The sequence below is a fragment of the Suncus etruscus genome, chromosome 17, assembly GCF_024139225.1.
Source record: "Suncus etruscus isolate mSunEtr1 chromosome 17, mSunEtr1.pri.cur, whole genome shotgun sequence".
NCBI classification, from domain to species: Eukaryota; Metazoa; Chordata; class Mammalia; order Eulipotyphla; family Soricidae; genus Suncus; species Suncus etruscus.
In genome coordinates, this window is record NC_064864.1 from 59,074,220 (window position 1) to 59,097,768 (window position 23,549).

Here is a 23,549-nt window from a genome sequence, read left to right on the forward strand (position 1 = left end):
TAAAATATGAAAAATAATGAAAATATACAATGATTTGTGAAATGTCATATATTATTCTAAAAAATACATCAACTATGAAAGTTGTTTCTTAGTTGAAACCACACTTTATTCAATGTTTAAGTGAGTGTAAATGACCTATGGTCAACTTCTTGCTTATAATATATCTTGGTCACATTGACCATCTTTAATTACATGTTACAACTAAACAAATAAAATTAATATCATTGTTTTCTTTTTGTTAGTTTAGCAATGATTCATCACTTTACAGCACATCAAATGAGTAATATATCTTAAGAAAACAAGTGCATCAAACTCGAAATTAAACCTAATGCATATTCTTTATCTACTATAACAACTAAGTTATCTATTTGGTCTACTTACATAGACTGTTTCTCTTTATTGCTCTTGTTTTCCCTCCTGCTTTTTTATGTATCTTAAGATTTGTACGGTATTCTAAACACCATTTTGGGTAAGGAGTGATAAAATCTAAAATGTAACATTTTTTTTTTTTTTGGTTTTTGGGCCACACCCAGCGGTGCTCAGGGGTTACTCCTGGCTGTCTGCTCAGAAATAGCTCCTGGCAGGCACAGGGGACCATATGGGACACCTGGATTCGAACCAACCACCTTTGGTCCTGGATCGGCTGCTTGCAAGGCAAACGCCGCTGTGCTATCTCTCCGGGCCCTGAAATATAACATTTTTAATTTGTGTTGCTCTAGAAATATCTTAGGTTGTGTTTGATAAAAGGATTAATCTGATTCTTCCCCTAAATTAAGGTGAGTTGATGCTTTGTTGAATCACTAATTAGACTGGGTGCATTTTAAGTTAGGGTCCCCTAATATGTGTGTATGCTACTTTTTTGTTTTGTTTTGTTTTTGGGTCACATCTGGCAGCACTCAGGGGTTACTCCTGGCTCTATGCTCAGAAAGTGTTCCTGGCAGGCTCAGAGGACCATATTGGATGCCGGGATTTGAACCAACGTCCTTCTGCATGCAAGACAAATGCTCTACCTCTCTAGCCCCAATATGCTACTTTTTTAAATACAAAATCTAATTAGTGTTTGAACTCAGAGTGAATTTTTCTGCATTTACCATATTTTTGTTTCATGTTTCACCCTACTTTAATAGTATCTGAAAACAAAAGCACAAAAATGTATGGGAATATGTGCTTTTCTCTTTACAAAAAGCCCCTTTTCCACTGCTTCTTCCTAATTAAATTTGAAGTTTGATGGAAATTCATCAGAGGTTGTAGTGTTTTTAGCATTCACCTAAATTCCATTCTTGTCTATAACTTGCATGTCCATATGTTTAACTGATTTCTCATCATCTCCCCAGAACTCCCAAGGGCAGATTTGTAATCAGACCTTGCCCAATATATTAGTTGCCACGGCTCTTCGCTTACATTTCTAGGTCCTATTTCTCTATGTTATCCATCACAACTTCTTTGTGTCCACTAGATTTCTCCAAGAAAGTACAGTCATCATTTCCTCATGGTTTTTTTTTTATATTTTTACAAGAACAGTCATTTGCATCTTTACACAATAAACTAGAAGCAGAAGTTTATTGTATCCCTTGAAATTATAATGAAAACTGGAGAAAACACTCCTAATTTCTCACCTTTCCAGGAGTCAAAATGAAAAAAGATCTTCATGCCTGAGTAACATCAATTCTGAGGACAGTCATCCCCTTCTTGATTGGGGTTAAATCATTGGCATGATTTCAAGTCATTATGCCGGAGAGTAAGAGAACAACTTCTCCATTAACCAGAAGGTTGTGCTAAGTGCAAAGAATGACCAGCCTCGCCTATATTCTCTGCTGGGGAAGTTGTATTTAACTTTCTTGCTTTCTTGAAGCATCAGATTTTTGCCTTGGTTAGATTCAATGGGCAGAAGTTCTCAAGCCATATCCAAGCACAGTTCTTTGTGTTTCTCATCTGTCTTGTGTTGACAGTACACATAGGAAAACACCTACTTTGTAACTAACTTTTTTTATAGTATTTCTATGCATTCCTGTAATCCATACATTTCCTTTTACTATGAGTGACTTTTACATGTAGCCAAGATTAAAAAAAAAAATTTGAGTGCTAGAAAATAGCCTTTCCTTCTTTTAGAACTTGAAACTAGCTACCTTCACTTTTTTTAGTTTTGGACCACACCAAAGGTGCTCTGTAACAGGAGTCATTCCTGCCTCGCTCAGAGACCATATGGATGCAGGGTATCAAACCTGGGTCGGCAGCATACAAGGCAAATATACCCTATCTTCTGTACTATCACTCAAAAAAAAGTAGCCCTGTCTACTTTTTTAAGAAATTGATTGTAAAATACATTTTTAGCTATTTTAAATATTTATATATATATATAATTAACTATTAAAATGTTGAATGATAGATCATGAGGGCCAGAGTAATAGTACAATGGGTAGAGATTGCACACATCTGACCCTGGTTCCATCCGCAGGACCACACCCACCAGAAATGATCTTTGCATACAGAGTCAGGAGTAAGCCTTCAATACCACCAGTGTGACCCAAAACCACAACGAAACAAACAAAAAATTGATTGTTAATTTTTTGTCAGTGCACTACCTATAATAGCTAAGATTGTTTTCTTAATATTTTAATATATAACATGGAACATTTTGGTACATTATATTTGAGGCTTCTTCTCTTTCATCTGTTTCTAAAATGACAAACTTCAGTCAGTCAGTTGTATGCCTTTTCTTTCTTTTTTTTTTTTTTTTTTTTTTTGGTTTTTAGTTTTTGGGTCACACCCGGCAGTGCTCAGGGGTTCCTCCTGGCTCTACACTCAGAAATCGCTCCTGGCAGGGTCGGGGGACCATATGGGATCGGGATTTGAACCACCGATCTGCATGCAAGGCAAGTGCCTTCCCTCCATGCTATCTCTCGGCCCCTATTTTTTTATTTATTTTTAAGTTTTTGGACCACACCTGGCAATATTCAGGGGTTAATCCTGGCAGGCTTGGGGGACCATATGGAATGCCTGGATCAATCTCAGGCCAGCCTTGTGGAAAGTGAACACCCTGCCTGATGTGCTATAGCTCTGGCCCCTGGGCCTTTTCTTTTTTTAAAAAAAATTTATTTAAAACATTGTGATTTACAAATTTATTCATAGTTGTGCCTTTTCATAGCAAATATTTTATTGGTCAACTGAAAAATGCAGGTCTAGTAGTTTTTAAGCCCATTTATGTCAATCTTGGAATGGTCAGATGGCATTATTTTTTACATAATTACATTGTAATGAAAGAAATTATATTTTCAGGGGCATAGGCTCCTAAGATAAGCCTAATTTTGTCTTATACTACCAGGTAAACTTTGAGAAAGATCTTGCTAAATTTGAAAGTCTCTTCTTTGTTATTTCTTTATGGGCAGGAAAGTGTTGTATGTCTGTTGTATATCCCGCCATCATTACAGTATATTGAAAAGAATAAGAAATGTTATCCAAAATCTCTCATACCATTTCTGACCCATCAAAGAGTCATCGATCAAGGATATGATTCATCTGAGTAATTGTGAAAACAAAAGCTCATTTGTATAACTTGGAATATTGTAGTCCAAGGATAATTTCCAGGATTCCTGTACAAAGGATAAGAGATATATGGGAAAGAACTTATCTTTTCAGGAACTGATTTACCATGTTCATGCAGGCATGTAGAATTTAGCATCAATTTTTATTTCTTTTCAGTTTCACATTATTTCTTATTTTTAATTAGAAATTTGTGGTCAGTAAATATAGTATTTGCAAAACTGATTATTGTTCAAATTAATCCAGATGAAACAATATGACTATTCCCTGTTCTAAAATCACATTGAACATTTGAAAAATGAAAACCCTAATGTCAACCTCTGAATTTTCCATGGCATTGAAGCGTCAGTGTAGGCTGATACGTTATAACAAATATAACACTCTCTGGGGATGTTGATAATGTGGGAGGGCAGGAGTTATTTAATAAATGTCTCCATCTTGCCTGAAAATTTGATGGGAGCATAAAATTTATTTTAAAAATAAAATATTAATGAGAAAGAAAATAATGAAAACCCCTAGATTGAGAATGTCCCATCTATCATTGACTTAGGCCTATGAGTATGTATTTCCTTTACAGATATTTTTAGTGAGTGTTTACATCTTAACTTTCATTCAAGAAAAGTAAATCTAACAATGTTACTAAATTTTTAGCAAAATAATCCCTTCATATTTAAGAGTATTCTGGCTAAGGATAGTCTGTATTAGAAATAATTCCACTTGATTTATTATCTGTTTTTGGTGTAACTTGATTGGAGCTGAGGAACACGTAATGAAGAAACCACACATGCCTTGCTTTCTGTGTATGGTCTTTTTGTATTCTGACCTCTTACTTCATCGATTATTTGGAAAGAAACTTTAGATCCATTCAGAGTAAAGATTTTTTCCTATGTGAGCCTGATAAAATTGTGGGTATATTATGAGCAATCTAATATTGACTTCTTCATTGCCATATTTTAAATGTTTTGGGGGCAGGAATAGATCACAAACTTTCTCTATGCTCCATTTTTCACTTGTTTTCTTTAAGTGGATACTTTCTTCTTTTTTTTTAATTATGAGAACAATGATGCAAAGAGGACAAGGTAAAGTTACAGTGAAAGAACAATTGCCCATAAACAGAGTTCTCAGAAGAAATCCCCTTGCTGACGCCTAAATATTGAACTTACAGTCAAAAAATCATTAAAAAAAAAATAAGGCAGAACCCATGTACAATTACTTTGTCCACAAGTCCCCAGATTGTAGGACATTATAACATTTCTTAGCAGTACACAAAGCAACCTAAAGCCATGAGATTTATGTGACTCCTTAACTTTGAAGTCATAGTATTGTTATATATTTATGCACATACATATTAGTTTAAGTTAACATCAAAAGTTTAAGAGTTTTTTTAAGGGTTAGTCAAAAGGGCACAGTAAAAATGGTGTTAGAGTGGCAAATATTGTTTGCATAGGCCCACCCAAATATGGGGGTCATAGAAAGGAATAGCCTTGGTCTAAATACAAGGAGACCACTACCCCTGAAGTTTCCTGGCATAAGACCAACTCTAGGCTCCAGGCAAACTAGTTTATTCAATCCAAGTCATTGTCTGTAGTGCCAATACAGTTTTATTTTTCACGAAGTCCTATTGTTGGCATCAGGTTTCTGTATTAAAGATCCTGGAATCTGCACATCCTACATTGAAGTCAGGCTGGTGTGGAGTATCCTCTAGTTTCACCTCACAATTAAGGGGCAATACAGCAAGCCCTGTCCAGTAAGCAGGTCATTGTTCTTCTTAAGTCTTCTCAGTGTTAAGGGAAGTCTCTTGATTAGATCGATGTCAGAGCAGCTGTAGGGTCTACCCTGGTAGAGGAATGCTTTCAGGTGATGTTATAGACAACCTTGGATGTTTTGTAGATATCTTCTCTAGATCAGGGGTGAATGAAGAATACCCATTCTTCTGAGGCCTGTGCCAGGTCTTTATGTCAATGTTCAGGGTGTAAGGTCCCATTGCACTACAAGATTTGTGTGTTCCCATCTCTATTAGATAAGAACTCATTGGTATATATAGTATTTTCCCATTTTAGTGTGACTAAGCAAACAAGAAATAAAGCCACGTGGCGTTATGAGAGTATATGGGGGCGTAAGAACACGTCCAACAATACCCATGACTTGGTTCAAACATAAGCATTAAACTGAGGGATTTTTTTTCACACCAAATTTCATATTGAGCAGTTCACAAAGAGAAGATAAAAAAAAGGGGGAGGGATCGTCACTGTATAAGAAAATATTCAGCAAAAGTTATAGCCATCAAAGGAAACACCCATAAAATGTTGAAAAGACATACGTGGCCTTTTTATGCCTTTTGGAATAGTTGGGTGGGTGTTAACTCCAGGGCACCACTTTGGTCTATGACTTAGGACTCTACAGTACTTAAGTTAGAAAGGGTAAATGAGGAATAATGATGATAGGGGTTAAGGAAGTTAAAGAGAAAAATGATCTTTTGTAGGGGTATGCAAAAGGGCAGAGTACAAAATGGACATTCTGCATACATAAAAACATAATTCAATGATAGTGAGTACTATTAATGCATCTTGTGTGTGAGGGGGCTATTTAGAAAATATAGACTGGAAAGAGATACCAGTGACTTCAAGAAGCTGGGAGGCCAGAAGTTCAGAGCCCCACCCAGACCCTCCCTAAGGAGCTGAATAGATAATGGGGGAAAGCCTAGGGTACCTTCAGGCTCCAACAAGGGCCCAACTCCCAAGAAGCTGGGAGTCTTGAAGGATCTCTCTCCTTCCTGGGAGCTGGGAGCCTAGCAGCATGCCGGAGGCCTTCTTAACCAGGCCTAGGGTGGGTGCAGGACTTGGTTAACCCCAGCACCCCTCTGCTGCCTTGCTCCAGATCTCCAAGGCTTCCCCGTGCCACATGCCTGGGCAAGCCGGTGAGTTGGGTCCCTTGGCGGAGCTTGAAGGTACCCTAGGCTTTCCCCCATTATCCATTCAACTGTTAAGGAGGGTCTGGGTGGGGCTCTGAATTTCTGGCCTCCCAGCTTCACTGGTAATCTCTTTTCAGTCTATATTTTCAAAATCGCACAAGATCCATTAATAGTACTCACTATCATTGAATTATGTTTTTGTATGCAGAATGTCCATTTTGTACTCTGCCCTTTTGCATACCCCTACAAAAGATCATTTTTCTCTTTAACTTCCTTAACCCCTATCATCATTATTCCTCATTTACCCTTTCTAACTAAAAAGGACATGTCTTTTCAACATTTTATGGGTGTTTTCTTTGACGGCTATAACTTTTGCTGAATATTTTCTTATACAGTGACGATTCCCCCCGTTTTTTTTATCTTCTCTTTGTGAACTTCTGAATATGGAATTTGGTGTGAAAGAATCCCTCAGTTAAATGCTTATGTTTGAACTAAGTCATGGGTATTGTTGGACGTGTTTTTATGCCACCATATACTCTGATAACACAACGTAGCTCTATTTTTTGTTTGCTTAGGCACACTAAAACGGGAAAATACTATACATACCAATGAGTTCTTATCTAATAGAGATGGGAACACACAAATCTTGTAGTGCAATGGGACCTTACACCCTGAACATTGACATAAAGACCTGGCACAGGCCTCAGAAGAATGGGTATTCTTCATTCACCCCTGATCTAGAGAAGATATCTACAAAACATCCAAGGTTGTCTATAACATCACCTGAAAGCATTCCTCTACCAGGGAAGACCCTACAGCTGCTCTGACATCGATCTAATCAAAAGAGACTTCCCTTAACACTGAGAAGACTTAAGAAGAACAATGACCTGCTTACTGGACAGGGCTTGCTGTATTGCCCCTTAATTGTGAGGTGAAACTAGAGGATACTCCACACCAGCCTGACTTCAATGTAGGATGTGCAGATTCCAGGATCTTTAATACAGAAACCTGATGCCAACAATAGGACTTCGTGAAAAATAAAACTGTATTGGCACTACAGACAATGACTTGGATTGAATAAACTAGTTTGCCTGGAGCCTAGAGTTGGTCTTATGCCAGGAAACTTCAGGGGTAGTGGTCTCCTTGTATTTAGACCAAGGCTATTCCTTTCTATGACCCCCATATTTGGGTGGGCCTATGCAAACAATATTTGCCAATCTAACACCATTTTTACTGTACCCTTTTGAATAGCCCCCCCAAAAAAAATAAACCTCTTAAACTTTTGATGTTAACTTAAATTAATATGTATGTTCATGAATATATAAAAATACTATGCCTTCAAAGTTAAGGAGTCACATAAATCTCATGGCTTTAGGTTGCTTTGTGTACTGCTAAGAAATGTTATAATGTCCTACAATCTGGGGACTTGTGGACAAAGTAATTGTACATGGGTTCTGCCTTATTTTTCTTAATTTTTTTTGACTGTAAGTTCAATATTTAGGCATCAGCAAGGGGATTTCTTCTGAGAACTCTGTTTATGGGCGATTGTTCTTTCACTGTAACTTTACCTTGTCCTCTTTGCATCATTGTTCTCATAATTTAAAAAAAAATAAAAAATAAAAAAAAGAAGCTGGGAGGCCAGAAGTCAGAGCCCCACCCAGACCCTCCCTAACGAGCTGAATGGATAATGGGGGAAAGCCTAGGGTACTTTCAGGCTCCACCAAGGGGCCCAACTCACCGGCTTGCCAAGGCATGTGGCCTAGGGAAGCCCTGGAGATCTGGAGCAAGGCGGTAGAGGGGTGCTGGGGTTACCCAAGTCCTGCACCCCCCCCCCAGGCCTGGTTAACAAGGCCTCCGGCATGGCAGGGGCCTGCCGAACCCCATACTGCTAGACTCCCAGCTCCCAGGAAGGAGAGAGATCCTTCAAGAAGCTGGGAGGCCAGAAGTTCAGAGCCCCACTCAGACCCTCCCTAAACAGTTGAATGGATAATTGGGGAAAGCCTAGGATACCTTCAGGCTCCACCAAGGGGCCCAACTCACCGGCTTGCCCAGGCATGTAGCCCAGGGAAGCCCTGGAGATCTGGAGCAAGGTGGTGGAGGGGTGCTGGGGTTACCCAAGTCCCGCACCCCTCATAGGCCTGGTTAAGAAGGCCTCCGGCGTGGCAGGGGCCTGCCGAACCCCATACTGTTAGTGGACACTTTCTTTAAATGGAGGCTGAGAATGTTACACTGTTAACACACAATACTAATCACCTATTATCTATTCATTGTAGATTTCCTATCATGATACCATCAATCTTGATAGCAAAATATTATATAAATAGCATTTCACTGAAAAAAGTTCTATTCTTTTGATGGTTGCACTCATAGAGATTTTCAGTTAAATTTCAATTGTTTTATGACATGTATTATGATTTATATAAAGGAATGCAGTATAATAGTAATACTGAATATGACAAAATTGAATCCTGTTTTTATACAGAAAATTAACAGGCAACTCAAATCTTATCCAATTCTTTTTCCTCCTTTATTAGTGTTCTCTTCTACTTTCAAAGTGTCTTCATTCAGTCATGTATCTTTTCCAATTTACCTTAAGGATAAATTTATGGAACTAATAGTAAGAAAAAATTGATGTACATTTTAGAGGTTTGTCATATTGAAAAGGTACTCTACTGGAAAGAATGCTAAGAAGTTTTATAAGTAGTAAAAACTGTGGGGCTGGAGCAATAGTAGGCAAGTAGAGTACTTGCCTTGAATGTGGCCAACTAGATTCTATCTCCATTATTCCATATGGTACCCGAGCACCAACAGAAGTAACTCCTGAGTTCAAAGCCAAGATGCTTAGGGAACCATATGGGATGCCAGGAATCGAACCCAGCATTGGTTTGTTAGCCTCATGCAAGGCAAATGTCCTACCCACTGTGCTGTCACTCCAGTCCCTTATTTAGATTTTTCATGAAAGGAATTCTTTGTATTTATTTTTTTGGTTTGGGGGCAGCCCTCATTGGGGTGCCAAGGATCTAACCCAATTTATCTGCATGTAAGGCAAATACTTTCGCAACTGTACTCTCTCTTACACACAAATCCTTTTACTTATCCTCTTTCCTATGCTTCCTAAAACATAGATTCTAAGGGACCATTTGCCCTGTAACTGCTAAATTGTCTATTAGCATGGATCTTACAGAATGTAAAGGCCTGGCCTTTTTCACTGCCCAAGTCTCAGCACTGCATGCAGCAGAGGCAGGATCGATGATTATTTGTTGCTACCTGTTTGTTTGTCTATGGTATCCTTGAATTTTCTCTTATTTAACTATAGCAGGTTTTTTTGTTTGTTTGGTTGGTTGGTTGGTTGGTTTTTGGGCCACACCCGGGTGTCAGGGGTTATTCCTGGCTGTCTGCTCAGAAATAGCTCCTGGCAGGCTCGGGGGACCATATGGGACACCGGGATTCGAACCAACCACCTTTGGTCCTGGATCGGCTGCCTGCAAGGCAAACACCACTGTGCTATCTCTCCGGGCCCAACTATAGCAGTTTTGTTAGAAAGGTATGACAGATATTTTGTCCTGTGACTAGAATGGCATTTCCAGGGGGTTCTGACAGATCTAGCATAAAAAGGGGTCAAAACCAATTAGAGTTTTGTATCAGCTGTCCACATGCAGTAAATGCTTACTGTTTAGTCCAGGGTCCTCAGACTTTTTAAACAGGAGGCCAGTTCACTGTTCCTCAGACCATTGGAGGACCAGACTAAAGTTAAAACAAAAATTAAGAACAAATTCCTATGCATACTGCATATATCTTATTTTGAAGTGAAGAAACAAAATGGGAACAAATACAATATTTAAAATGAAGTAAAATTAAATTAAAAAACTTACCAGTATTTCAATGGGAACTATGGGTCTGCTTTTGGCTAATGAGATGGTCAATGTCCGGTTCTATATTTGTCATTGCTAGTCTTAACAAATGATAAAAGTGTACATCCATTTGTCTTGATCTGGTGGGAGATTTCAAATGTTTCATCCTAGAAAAAGTCTGTTCATATATATAAGTGCTGCCAAAGATGGTTGCCATTTTGAGTGTATTTTCCTGAGATGAGGATATGTCTCAGAGGGGAGAGATGCATAAAAATTAAGAAGGTTGGGGCTGGAGTGGTGGCACAAGTGGTAAGGCATCTGCTTTACATGTGCTAGCCTAGGACAGACCATAATTCAATATGGTCCCCCAAGCCAGGAGCAATTTCTAAGTGCATAGCCAGGAGTAACCCCTGAGCATCACCAGTGTGGCCCCAAAACAGACAAACAAACAAACAAAAAAAAGAAATTAAGAAGGCAGCTTGACTTGAATGCATGTTTCAGAGTCACAATTCTGCAGTTCAGCCAGTTCCATTTGGTAAATTGTATCCACATTTTTAATGTCGATAGAAAATGGGTTACAGGGCCGAAGAAATAGCATGGAGAAAGGGCATTTGCCTTGCATGCAGAAGGATGGTGGTTCGAATTCTGGCATCCCATATGGTCCCCCAGCCTGCCAGGAACAATTTCTGAGCGTAGAGCCAGGAGTAACCTCTGAGCCCTGCAGGGTGTGACCCAAAAACCAAAAAAAAAAAAAAAAAAAGAAAAGAAAAGAAAAGAAAATGGGTTACAGAAAAACTGATTGTCCTGTTCATGGAGATGAAGCTCTTTAAATCTAATTTGAAACTCCTCTTGCAATATTTTCAGTGAGTCCAGACATATTTTATTTGAAAATGCATCAATGGTTTTTCCACTAACAGATTTTGAGTTGTGGGGAGATGGCAGAAGTTTTCCTCCTTCACTTGTTTGATGAGGAGACCTAATTTTACTTCAAATGCTTTGACATGTGATTGCATATCATAGATAAGCTTCCCCTTCCCTTGAAGTTGCACATTGAAATTGTTGAGTAGCTCTTGTTACATCTGTCAGCAAGGCAAGGTATCATTTTTATTCTGCATTATTAAGCTCTGGTATTCTTTGTTTTTTTGAAAGCAGAAAAATTGTAATTTATGGAAGTAACTCATAGAAACATTTCAAAACTCTCCCTCATCTCAGCCAATGGACTTCTGTGTGATACAGAACATCTTCATAGTCAACATTCAGCTCAGACAAAAATTTATGAAATTGTCTGTGGTTTAGTGTATGAGCTCTAATGAAGTAAACACAAGATACAACAATTTTCATAACAGAGTCCCACTTTAGTGATTTACAACACAGTGCTTGTTGGTGGATGAGGCAGTGTATGGCTTCTCTGAACACATCTCTTTGGCAATAGAAAGAAGGCATTCTTCCCCCTCCCCCCAAGAAGGCATTCTTTAACAAATTCTCCCTCCACGATTGGTCTGCCAGTGCATGTTATTTGCTTGGCAACTTGAAAACTTGCTCACAGTGATGAAAATATTTGGTTGCTTCTGCTTCACAAAAGTATTTTGCTGAGTTGTCAGTGTAGTTTTCAGTTTTAATATTTTATCTTTTCTCACTTCTCCGACCAAACAATCATATTTATCTTTATTTTGAGTTTCATAGTGTCGATGCAAATTGTATTCTTTGAACACAGACACTATTTTCTGGCATATCAGACATATAGCTCTTTCCTTGTACTGCATGAAAAAGTAATCAAAAGTCCACTGTTCTTTGAATATCCTACACTCCAAGTCAATTTTTCTCTTTCTTGACATCATTGTTCCCTAGGGATTCCAAATTACTATTAGTAAAATACCAATATATATATCTTATATATATTTATATGTGTATATTCTATATATGTATGTAGAATATATACATATAATATTTATATGTATAATATAATATATGTATAATATGATACATAAACACAGTTCTACAAAAACAATATACTGGCAATAACTTTGCTCATACAGAGACATACAGACTGCAATGCAGAGTTTCACCAATCAGTTGCCTGTTGGTGAAACTCCGCTTTTACCTCAGGGTCAAACTGTGCAGGTGCCATTAACCACTTGACATCCTCAGTGTTCCTCCTCCTTAATTACTAGGCCCCTTTAAGAAATTTTGCACTCTGCAATTTTAAGGGTTTATTACACAGACATACCACATAGTACGTGTGATCAGGTCAATGCACTTTCCTCACCACATTAGAGCTTTCATTTAAGACTATTTGATCGCTTCTGCGACTTCTGTTTTTTTGGTTTTTTTTTTTGATAAATTAACAAAAAAGTATAGTAAATGTTAATTTTTTAATTATCATTTTACAATACAGTGGTCCCTAAACAGTGAAAAAAGTTAATTACACCTGCATTTTTGTTCATAGATCACAACAGTATAAACCAGGGTTTACACAACATACAACATAACATTATACAACTGAATATAAATGCACTCATTGTAATTTAAAGTGTGTTTTGCTACTCCTCAGTTTGTCACTGACCAGCAGGGGAGAACAGCAGGCAGCTCATCCAGAGATCCAGAGATTAGAGATCACTTTGTTACCACCCATCCAGCATAACATCTTTCCTTCTCTCTTCCTTTCTACCTTTACTCCTTTCCTGCTTTTTCCCCTTTCCTTCTGTTCCATCTTACTTCTTTTCTTATTCACACCATAATTTTTCCTCCTTTCTATTTTTTCTTCTGTCCATCTTTCAATGTTTCCTTCTTTTCACCCTTAACTACGTTTTTTCTTCTTCTTATCCACAATTCCTTCTATTTCTTCTGGTAGTGACCATGGGACTTACCTCTTAATAATGCTGCCAACTTCCTCCAAGCTGCCTTTGTATTGCACCTCTGTCTCCCACACTCTCTTCTGCTTTCTGACCTTCTCTACCCAAAAGCCACCATGCAGATGGCCCTCCCAAATGATTCCTCTGAATTCTGGGTAGTTGTAGTCCAGCTGCGATGTTCATATCCTCTCACCACCTGAAGGCCAGATAGCAATTCCCATAATGCCTTGCCCCCTCTCCCACCAATGACTGTCCTTCTTTAAAAATAAAAATGACAGACAGCAGCCAGCCCCATGTGGCCCACGGGCCATAGTTTGAGGACCCTTGGTTTAGTCAGTCACTGTCTTAAATATTTTCATTACAGTCTCTTAGTTAGCCCTTAAAGATACAGAACTATTCCAATCCCCATGTTAGAAATGAAGAAACTGAAGTACAACAAAGCTAATTTAGTATTAGGCTATAGTTGTGTAAAACCACACATCTACTGAAGGTCAGAGAAGAGATGAATCTCTCCATAGAAGTGCAGAGATTAAGCTCTCTATAGATAGGGTGGGAACATTGATTTACACTTTAGACTATTTCTCTGAAAAGTTGTCAGCATGCAGCTATGAACCCAAAACTACCATGATGATTACCAAATGATTTAATGAAACAATTTGCTTTTGTTAGATGCTTCTTTAATATTTTAGTATTTGCACATTAGGGATTATTGCTCTTATAAGGTAACTGTAAAATAAAGTAATTTATTGTGTTAAATTTTTTTGTTTTGTTTTCTGTTTTTGGGTCACACCCGGCAGCACTCAGGCATTCCTCCTGGCAGGCATGGTGGACCATATGGGATGCTGGGATTCGAACCACTGTCCTTCTGCATGGAAGGCAAACACCTTACCTCCATGCTATCTCTCCAGCCCCTAAAATAAAGTAATTTACAACAGTAACTGTAGAATAAGGATCTGATAAATTGCCACAATGACCAGAGACACAAATGGACATTTTTCTGTGCTAGAGTAAGTCATCTCCTAAGGGTTTGAGAATGAGTCTTAAAGATGTTAGTCACCACAGCTGCATATTTGTCAAATCAAGACACATCTACATCCTTGCAAGGTGTATATAGTTAGAGATCTTGACCAGGGCTAACCAAATAGGATGATCACAGCAGTGGAAAAACCTCATTGGAATTCAGTGGTGTAGCTTTTTAATGAATGTTCTGACCTGTATAAATGTCGAGAAGTTCTTTCTCTAACTTGAACATTCCTCAACTACTGTGCACCTCACCTAGCCTGAGCACTAAGTCTTTGCTCTAAAAGGGCAAAAGCCTCAAGATAATTCTGCTGCAGTCATGGAGAATAATGATTATTTTTATGGGGTGAATACATTAAGATTAAAATTGTTCTAAGTAAAATTATTATTTTATAATCACAACAGTGCCAGGTAAGGTAGAATAGAATTATGAGCATTGTTTATATACATGAATGCCCCAATCTGCATTCCATGATGAGAAATAACATTCATTGTCCCTCCTAGTATGCTGAGATGGTCTTTGTAATTTATAATACTTCCAAACCATCTTTTCAGGACTAGAAAGTTAGCACAGGGTAAGCACTTGTCTTGCATATAGACAACTGTGATTCAATCCCCAGCACTAAATATGCGCCCCTGAGCACTGCTAGGAGTTAATCCCTAAGCACAGAACCAGGAATAAGCCCTGAATAGTGCTCACTTATGGTATAGCCCAACTCCCTCCATTACCCCCAATAAAGGTCTGGGGTAAATATTGACTATATAGTAGAAAGTGAATTATAAATCACATGTAACTAAGATTAATAAGGCAATTTATCAAGTACTTTCAAAGTATTTTAAGTATATGAATTCAAAATTTGCCTGATATATATACATATACAGAGAGTATGCTTATTTTATATTAATTCCACACTATTGTCATGTTTGTAGTCTTTAAGGCTTCTACTTGCACCCAAGATTGTATTTGTGTTTCCTTACTCGATTTTTCCTTCCCCTAGAACAAATTGGCCAGGAGATGCTGGAAAATCTCAGTCATGACAGAGAAAAGATACAACGGGCACGTGAAAGAGTAAGTAAAAAGATAATTTTGTTTTGTTTTGTTTTTATAAGAAATTTAGGAAATATGACATAAAATAAAAGATCTTTGGCTCATGCACAGACAGTAACAGTTACACAAATGTACAGATGAATATAACAATTGGGAAAAGGGGCAAGATGTGAGAAAGAGAAAAAGTAAACTGACTGTTCCCATCTCCAGCTCTCTTTAAAAGGTATTTTCTGTGCTGTCCAGCTGAGAAGGCCATTGGGGAGATGCTGGAATATGCCAGTTCTCTCAGTGAAAGCCCTACAGCAGCAGGGTTGTGCTATAGAGATAGCTCAAAAGCCTGAAGTGCCTGCCTCATATGGAGAGCCTTGAGTTCAGTCTCTATGTCACAATAGCTAACCCCAGAAACACCAGCTATAACCCTGGTGTTCCTCAGGTGTGGTCTTGGTGGCACCCAGCACTACTGGACCTGAATGCTAAAACCCATCAACCCTCTACAAACAGATTCCTAAGCTCCCTGACCACTACTCGGAGTCCCACCCAATATTATTTTTCTTTATTTATTTTTATTCTGTGGGGAAAGCGTTTGGGTTTCTTCTGAGGGTATGCAGGGGCTATCTTGGCTTGTTGTCAGGAGTGCAATATTTCTGGGAGCCATCCACTGTGCAGCTGCAGGCAGGCAAGCATCTTACCCTCTACACTTTTACTCCAACTGCGTCAGCATTCTTCTTGAATTTGTGTTCTTTCCATTTTTATTTCTAGAACTATGCTCATTTACTAATAGTAGATTAATGACCAAATATACACATTATAAACCTGTGAAACCTTAAAATCAAAAACCAGTTCAAGTACTCAGTTCTATTCCAGGTGATTATCTGTGTCTAAGAATTTTCAGCATTTGTTTAGGTGTGAAAAATATACCAGGACATATATTTAAGTGGTTGCTTTCTTTTTTAATGAGTTAGGGAAATAACTACACTAACAACTATCATGATAATCTTAATGAGTGAGAGAAGTAGAATGCCTGTCTCAAATACAGGTAGGGATTGGGAAGGGGGCATTGGTGGTGGGAATGTTGCACTGGTGAAGGGGGTGTTCTATTTATGACTGAAACCCAACTACAATCATGCTTGTAATCATGGTACTTAAATAAAGATTTTATATATATAAAAAAATAGATATTCAATCATGACCAAAGTAGTGTTTGTTGGTATACTTGGGGAAATAAATAACCAGATTGCCTCAAGTTTTGCTGTGTCCACAGTAATGCTGCTTTTCTCCTTCTAGCTGCGGGAAACAGATGCTAACTTGGGGAAAAGCTCCCGAGTCCTGACAGGGATGTTGCGAAGGTAAGAACAAGGTAGGGACCTATCTTCTTCTCTTTCTCTCTTTTTTTTTTTTAAAAGCTATGTTTTCTCATCTCATTGTAACAAGCCATCTTCTTTGCCACCGAGCCTCTACCCTCTTTAGGGTCATTTGAAATGACAAAATGTGGATATTCACTCTTGTTTGGACAGAGACACATTCCAAGTAGCTTAGATTAGAGGGGTTTGAGCTAGGGGGGAAACCTCAAGCTATACAAAAAACAGAAATAGACATGTAGTATGTCTCATAGCCTGAGGAAGGCCCCATGGCAGGAACAGACGGATTTTCTTTTTCGTTTTTATAAGTCTTCTACTGTAAGAATGCAGTCCTGCTGGTTTAGGGGCTGGCTTAGTGTTGGCTTTACTCTGTGGCCTTGTTTTTGTTTCTTTTTTGAGAGGCTGTTTGTAGAAACATTTCAAGTGATGCATACCTAAAGGTGGTTTTTAAAATGTAAAGGGAATCAGATTATTAGAATTTGCACATGCAGATGTTAATGTTGCCTATGTATAATATACCTTTATTACTGGAAACGGTTTAGCAGAATGTTGGAAAATGCATGTATGAGTGTCAATAATCAGCTATCTTTTGTAATTTTTTGGAAGGGAGTGGGAAATGTTTTCATTGTTCTAAAAATTGGAGCCACTTACTTACTTTGGTATTATCAAACCTGCACTTATTTTACAATCACAGTCTACCAAATTAAAACATCACTTAAAATAGCCTGTTGTGTATGTAAATATTTTAGGGGATTATTATGTTACTGACCCTACCCTAAACAAAAGGGGGAATTGTTGTATATGTAAATATTTTAGGGGATTATTATGTTACTGACCCTACCCTGATAGGTGATTGTGCCCTACCCTAGGGTGTGACCTGGCATTCTGCCCCCACCCTAGGGTGGTACCTGATTCTGCTTCCACCATTGGGTGGTACCTGATTCTGGGGGATAAAAACAAGGGTCTGTGGAAGGCAAGAGGCTTTTGGCTGGAACTTATGCTGAGTCTTTGGACTTCAGTCTTGTCCACCAAATAAAGCTAATATTTCCACAAGCCTGACTGTCTGCGATCTGTTTACCCGCTGTTTCACCTCAGAACCGTCGGCTGGACAGGGTGGCAGACATGTGCTCTGAGCTGGAGGGGAAAGACCTCATCCTCCATCCCTCCATCAGTCAATCTCTTCTGGGGCTGACATGCAACAATAGCCTTCAATTTGGAGCTGTGGTTAAATTAAAGTGTGAATGAGGAATGTTGGAGAATGCCTCCAGAATACCTCAAATGGAATTTTGTTCATTTGGGGGCCAATGCCAGCAGTTCTCAGGGCTTCTTCTTGGATCTGTGCTCAGGGATCACTTTTGGTGGGGTTCTGAGGACTCAATTGGGTGCCAGTGATGGAACCCAGGTCTACATGTACAGGGCAAATACCCTACCTATCCTATCACTTGGATTCTAATTAAAGAAGCTGGTTTAAAAATTAAAAATTTTTATGTTTAAAAATTTAATAAAAGTCTTCTCTGATCAGGCATCAAATATATAATAATAATTTGCTTTTAAAAATGTGTTTGCTGTGTTAGAAGCTGATTTTTTTTTTTTTTTTTTTTTTTTTTTTTTTGTGGTTTTTGGGTCACACCCGGCAGTGCTCAGGGGTTATTCCTGGCTCCAGGCTCAGAAGTTGCTCCTGGCAGGCACGGGAGGACCATATATGGGACGCCGGGATTCGAACCGATGACCTCCTGCATGAGAGGCAAACGCCTTACCTCCATGCTATCTCTCCGGCCCCAGAAGCTGATTTTATAAGAAATGATGAAGCAGCTGGCTGCTTGCTTAGTCTTCAAAGCCAATGAGATTTCTCTAGTAGGTGAATCTGTAGCAAGCCCAAGGTTGCTTGAACACTTCCAGGCAATACAAACTGAACTCCACAGTGTCCGGTTCTTTCCTTATACTATGTGACTCTCAGTTCATAACCATAAACCTACAAATTCCCTGAGTAAGAGTAACATGTAAATGCCCTAGAAAACTCAAAATCTACAGTGAAGTGTTGGTTGAAAGTAATGCTTCAGTGCCTATAGACAATAAAAAAGAAAAGGGAAAAAGCCCTGTATGGCTTCCTTGGGAGGCAACTACCATGTGAGCTGGAACAAATATTCTGCATGTGTCTCCATCTTGTCGAATCTCATTAAAGAGTCCTCCTGCTTTATGTCAATTGAGCTGTCCAGAAATCATTCATCATTTTTAGTGTAAAAAAATCATGTGGTTATTTAAATAATATCATATTAATGTTAAAGTTCAGCTGTCATTTAATGGTATGGCTTAATCAGATGTAGCATTTAGGAAAAATAGTTTATTCTGCCTCTTCGTGGCTTTCAGGGTGGCAGATTCAAATAAGGATTTATGGGTTTCTAAACCAATGTGTTTTTGTCCCTGTTTCTGCTTGATGTACCTCACCCTTTTGTGCAGGACACTGCAGACAGTTATTCAACAAATAAAGCAGTTCCTCATATTGTGTTTGAATAAATTTGCAAGTCATTTACAGAGGGTAACACACAAACAACTTCGGCAACCTTTGACGGGGCTTTTTGTAGGAAAATCATACAGACGTGGCTGTTTCATAAGCCTACAGAAGAAAATTACTCAGAAATCTACTTGGAGTTCTTTTTTTATAGGCAAACTCGGGCAATCACTGACTGATCTCCATTTAGGATCTATTGAGAGAGTATGGACAGAAATAAAAATATCTGATGGACATGACCTGACTGAGTCTGAACTAAGGGAACTCATAAATCCACCTTTCCAAGATGGTGATGATGTTTGGTTTGGTTTGGTTGGTTTAGGGGCACATCCAGCAGTGCCCAGGGGTTACTCAGGCCATTTGCACAGGAATTAACTCCTGGTGGGCTCAGGGGATCAACTGGGGTGCCAGGGGTTGAGCCGAGGTTTGCCGTGTGCAAGGCAAGTGCCCTACTTGCTGTATTATCTCTCCAGATCCTGTTTGGTTTGGTTTTTTTCTAACTGAGCACTGTGGGAAATTTTGTTTCTGCTAATATATGTGGGTACTTTTAGCCAATGCTGTTACCTGAGTCTTTGAAAGCCAAATATAGATGATGACTTGGTTTGAGTTTTTAGTTACCATCCCACATTATATGCAATTTATTTTGGAATTAGGAAAGAGCAAAACTTTTACCAACTTCTTAGTAAAATAAACCCTAGAAAAATACAACCGAAGTTTATGGATTTTTTTTCTAATGCTCTGGTTTTACTTTCTCTTTTGCCTCCTGCCCCCTTTCATGTGATGTTCACTTCCAGCCCTGAAAACATTTTATTTGAAAAAGAAAAGTTGCACTTCCAACCTCTATTCTTAACCAAAGTGCATTGCTTGGGGTGTGCCAACAGATATGATTCATGTGAGCAAATGGACAGCCTTGAACAGTGTGATCATCTGTCCCCATAACAAATGGATAAAAGCAATGTGTGTGTCCTCAGTGCAATGTGAATACAAGCATGCTACAAAAGCTTATTAATTTAATATGGTAAATAAAGACAATATTTATAAATGCAACAATATACCTTGCTAAGGAATTACCCTATGAACTGAAAGAGCACATTTTTAAAGCAGGAGGTCTTTTAATATGTAAAATAAACCAGTGGCCCCTTATCTGGGCCCATTATTTAAAGTGATTTAGTCTCTGGTGAAGACAGGTAAAACCAATTAATGTCAAAGGCCATTGTGCATAAGACACTACTTGATCATCTGTAAAACAGACCCAAAGCAAAGGGAAAATAAAATGAACTGGTAGATATTACCACTTATGGTTTTTTCAAGCTTTAATAAAAATTGAAATTTTCTTTTTTTTTTTTTTTTTTTTTTTTTTTTTTTTTTTTTTGGGCCACACCCTGTGACGCTCAGGGGTTACTCCTGGCTATGCGCTCAGAAGTTGCTCCTGGCTTCTTGGGGGACCATATGGGACGCCGGGGGATCGAACCGCGGTCCGTCCTAGGCTAGCGCAGGCAAGGCAGGCACCTTACCTCCAGCGCCACCGCCCGGCCCCAAAAAATTTCTGTTGTAGATGGAAAAACTCTGTTTCCTGACTTCCTCTTCATTTCTTTTATTTCTCCTCTATTTTTATTTTCTCAGTAAATATTCAGTGCTTGTATCTAAGATCTTGGACAGCCTGATATAAAACCAATATAACACTTACTTTCAAAATGCTTCAGTTTAGTGCTTCATGTTAAAGTAGAAAGGCAAAAAAAGAAAGACAAAGACAGGATGATCTCACTTATCCGCGGTAGATAGAATAGCTGATCAAGAAATACAAGATATCAAAGGGGAATATGTAGATTATCCTGGTGCCTAGATTAGGGAATTGAGAAGGATAGAGGAAATAAATAAAGTTAGGGAATGAGAAGAGGGGGCAGGGACTTCAAATACATTGACAGTGGGGAGGAGTGGTAAGTCTGAACCACAGAGCCAACAAAACCGAAAACATGAGATCCAAACTACAACAATAAAACTTAAACTTATGCCTGTCAGGGAGGCAGACTGAGGAATAGGAGGGAACTGGAGATATGAGCAGAGGAAAATTGATTGACACTGGAAATGGAATTGGTACTGGAGCATTGTGTGCCTGAAAACTCAACTACAAATAACTTGTAAATCACAATGTTAATTTTTTTTTGTCCTTCTAGTCTACTAAGTAATTTTTTAAGCATTGAGCTAATGTGGCATTTTTGTACCTAGTCTATAAGGAAGCAGATGGTATTAAATGCAGTTGACCTAGCAAGTTCTGTTCATACATTACTATTTAGTATGCATATTTGGGTTAGAGCTACTTCTGTGTCAATCTGAAGAATGATTGCCACCCATCACTACTTTTACACTTTACATTTTAAACATAGTCTTGTTGCTTTGGTAGAGTGACAGGTAAAACATTGTACTGTCAAATAATTCCTAAGGGGAAGTCTACTAGAAATACCAATGCAAGATTTATAATCTAATGCAATATATTTTTTAGTACGCAAGTTTATTCTTAAAGAAATATGTCATGACTAGATCTTTTTTAATCTTTTCAAATTCAGACATTCCCCACCCTCATTTTCCCCAAGAAACATTTAGTTGTATTCAGTTGCTACTATTACAATGCTTGACAATTCTACAGTAGAGAGTTTTCAAGACTTGTGAGAAAACTGTCCTTGAGTCTTGACTCTCAATTTTTATGCAGCAAAAAGTATAAGGTCTCTCACCTTTATATTTACATTTTTACTTTTCTCTGTTTTGAGTTTTTCTTCTGCTTATCTCATTTCTCCTTCTTGGTCTGTTTTAACTAGTGATAAAGATGGACCCTGACCTGAAATTGGCACAGCAGAATCTTAACCTCTTTGGTATTTATCAGCTTTTAATCAAGTGTTGATTCTTTCAGAATGAAATTATTTGCTGCAAATTCTGAGACTTATTTGGGATCTCATGTCAAATAATGACATTTTCCAAACAATCTTGGTCCTTTTTGTATAAGTTTATCTCTATTCATTTGACTTTTGGCTTTTGTCTTACTGTCCTATGTCTTCTTCAAGGCTGATGGGGGGGGGGGGGGGAATGATAGTTTTTCCAGCTAAAGAATGGCTTTTTATTTTTTTTTCTCCGTGTTTCTCTTTGATAATATTCTTATAGCTCTCACCATAGTGTTTTGGTCTTGTGTCAGACATTGGAATACATGAGGTAAAATTATCTTTCAGTTATAACTTTAACACTGAGCCTTCTAAGTATGGACAACCCTAAAAAATCTTATGGTACTAGCATTGTCTGATTCATCCCGAGAACCCTGTGACAAAGCATCATAGCCATGTTTCACAGTTGATAATAGCCATGTTTAGAGTGAAATACATTTTTCCTCATCATCTGTGCAGAAAGATATAGTATGTGAGTGGAATTTGGCTTGCTCTTCTGGATCACAAGAAAGGTTCTCAGAGTTATGGGCCGGAGTGATAGCACAGCAGTAGGGCATTTGCCTTGCACACAGATGACCCAGGTTCGTTCCCTGGCAACCGTTGAGGTCCCCTGAGCCTGCGAGGAGTGATTTCTGAGCACAAAGCTAGCAGTAATCTCTGAGTGCTGCTGGGTGTGCACACCACACACACACCCAATCTCAGAGCCAGTGTTCACTAAGTAGAGGGAGATAAGAAGAATAGAAACAAATCATTGGATTTCATTTCGCAAGCTGGTTCTGTTATGTGCTTTTTGCCATAATTATCTTTTTCCTATAAAACAACTGGCCATGAACAATTTCCTTAGAGTAGCTGATTTTTCTAGGCAACAGAAAAACCCAACTTGGAATGATTCAAGAATGACACTCCTGTATCAGTTTTACCCCCTGCTTCTCCTTTACTCTTTTTTCTTATGCTGGTTTCAGAAAGCCAGACTTTTAAAAGCCATTATTCTAATTCTTCTCTGTTTTTAAGCAACACTGCTTCTGGTACATATTGCAGTATTTCCTAGGCCACAAACAGGAGCCAAGACACTTGCTTTAGTCTCTTATGTCATCCTCAATCCAAATCTAGGAGACAGGTATTATTGCAATCATTTCAGAAATCAGGGAATGTTGTTAAATGATAACTCCTTATTCCTCACCATTCTTTCCAGAGCCTGCTTTTCCTCTTGGGCTGAACTATTACCTTTCTAGGGAGAAGCAGTGGCTTGATGGATAGTTAGATAACTAGATAGGTTAACAGTTGTTCTGAAAAGCAGTCAACAAGCCATACCAGATCTCACTCTTCAGAGAAAGCTGAGATTGTTAAATCTAGGTTGTGTAGAAGCTGCCATGTACCAATGATGTCCCAAGTATGCATTTGTGTGTGGTTTGGGAGGTTAAAGTTGTTTTATTTGGGAAGCACAAACTATGTGGCATTAACTTGGACATTCATGTCAGAAGCAAGACTATAATCTCTTTCTCCAGTATTGCAACCACATGGACTCTATCT

The 23,549-nt window shown here is 38.5% G+C and overlaps 1 protein-coding gene across 2 annotated transcripts in view; it reads left to right on the forward strand.

The window, feature by feature from the left end:
* VTI1A (vesicle transport through interaction with t-SNAREs 1A) overlaps positions 1–23,549 on the forward strand; it is a 449,364-nt gene that overhangs the window by 285,126 nt on the left and 140,689 nt on the right. The window contains exons 6-7 of one of the 2 annotated variants that reach the window (XM_049764530.1): positions 15,173–15,243; positions 16,507–16,568. In XM_049764530.1, the coding sequence (XP_049620487.1) occupies positions 15,173–15,243; positions 16,507–16,568 (133 nt within the window). Of the gene's footprint in view, positions 1–15,172; positions 15,244–16,506; positions 16,580–23,549 lie in introns of both variants that reach the window. The other variant, XM_049764531.1, reaches the window with a different exon arrangement.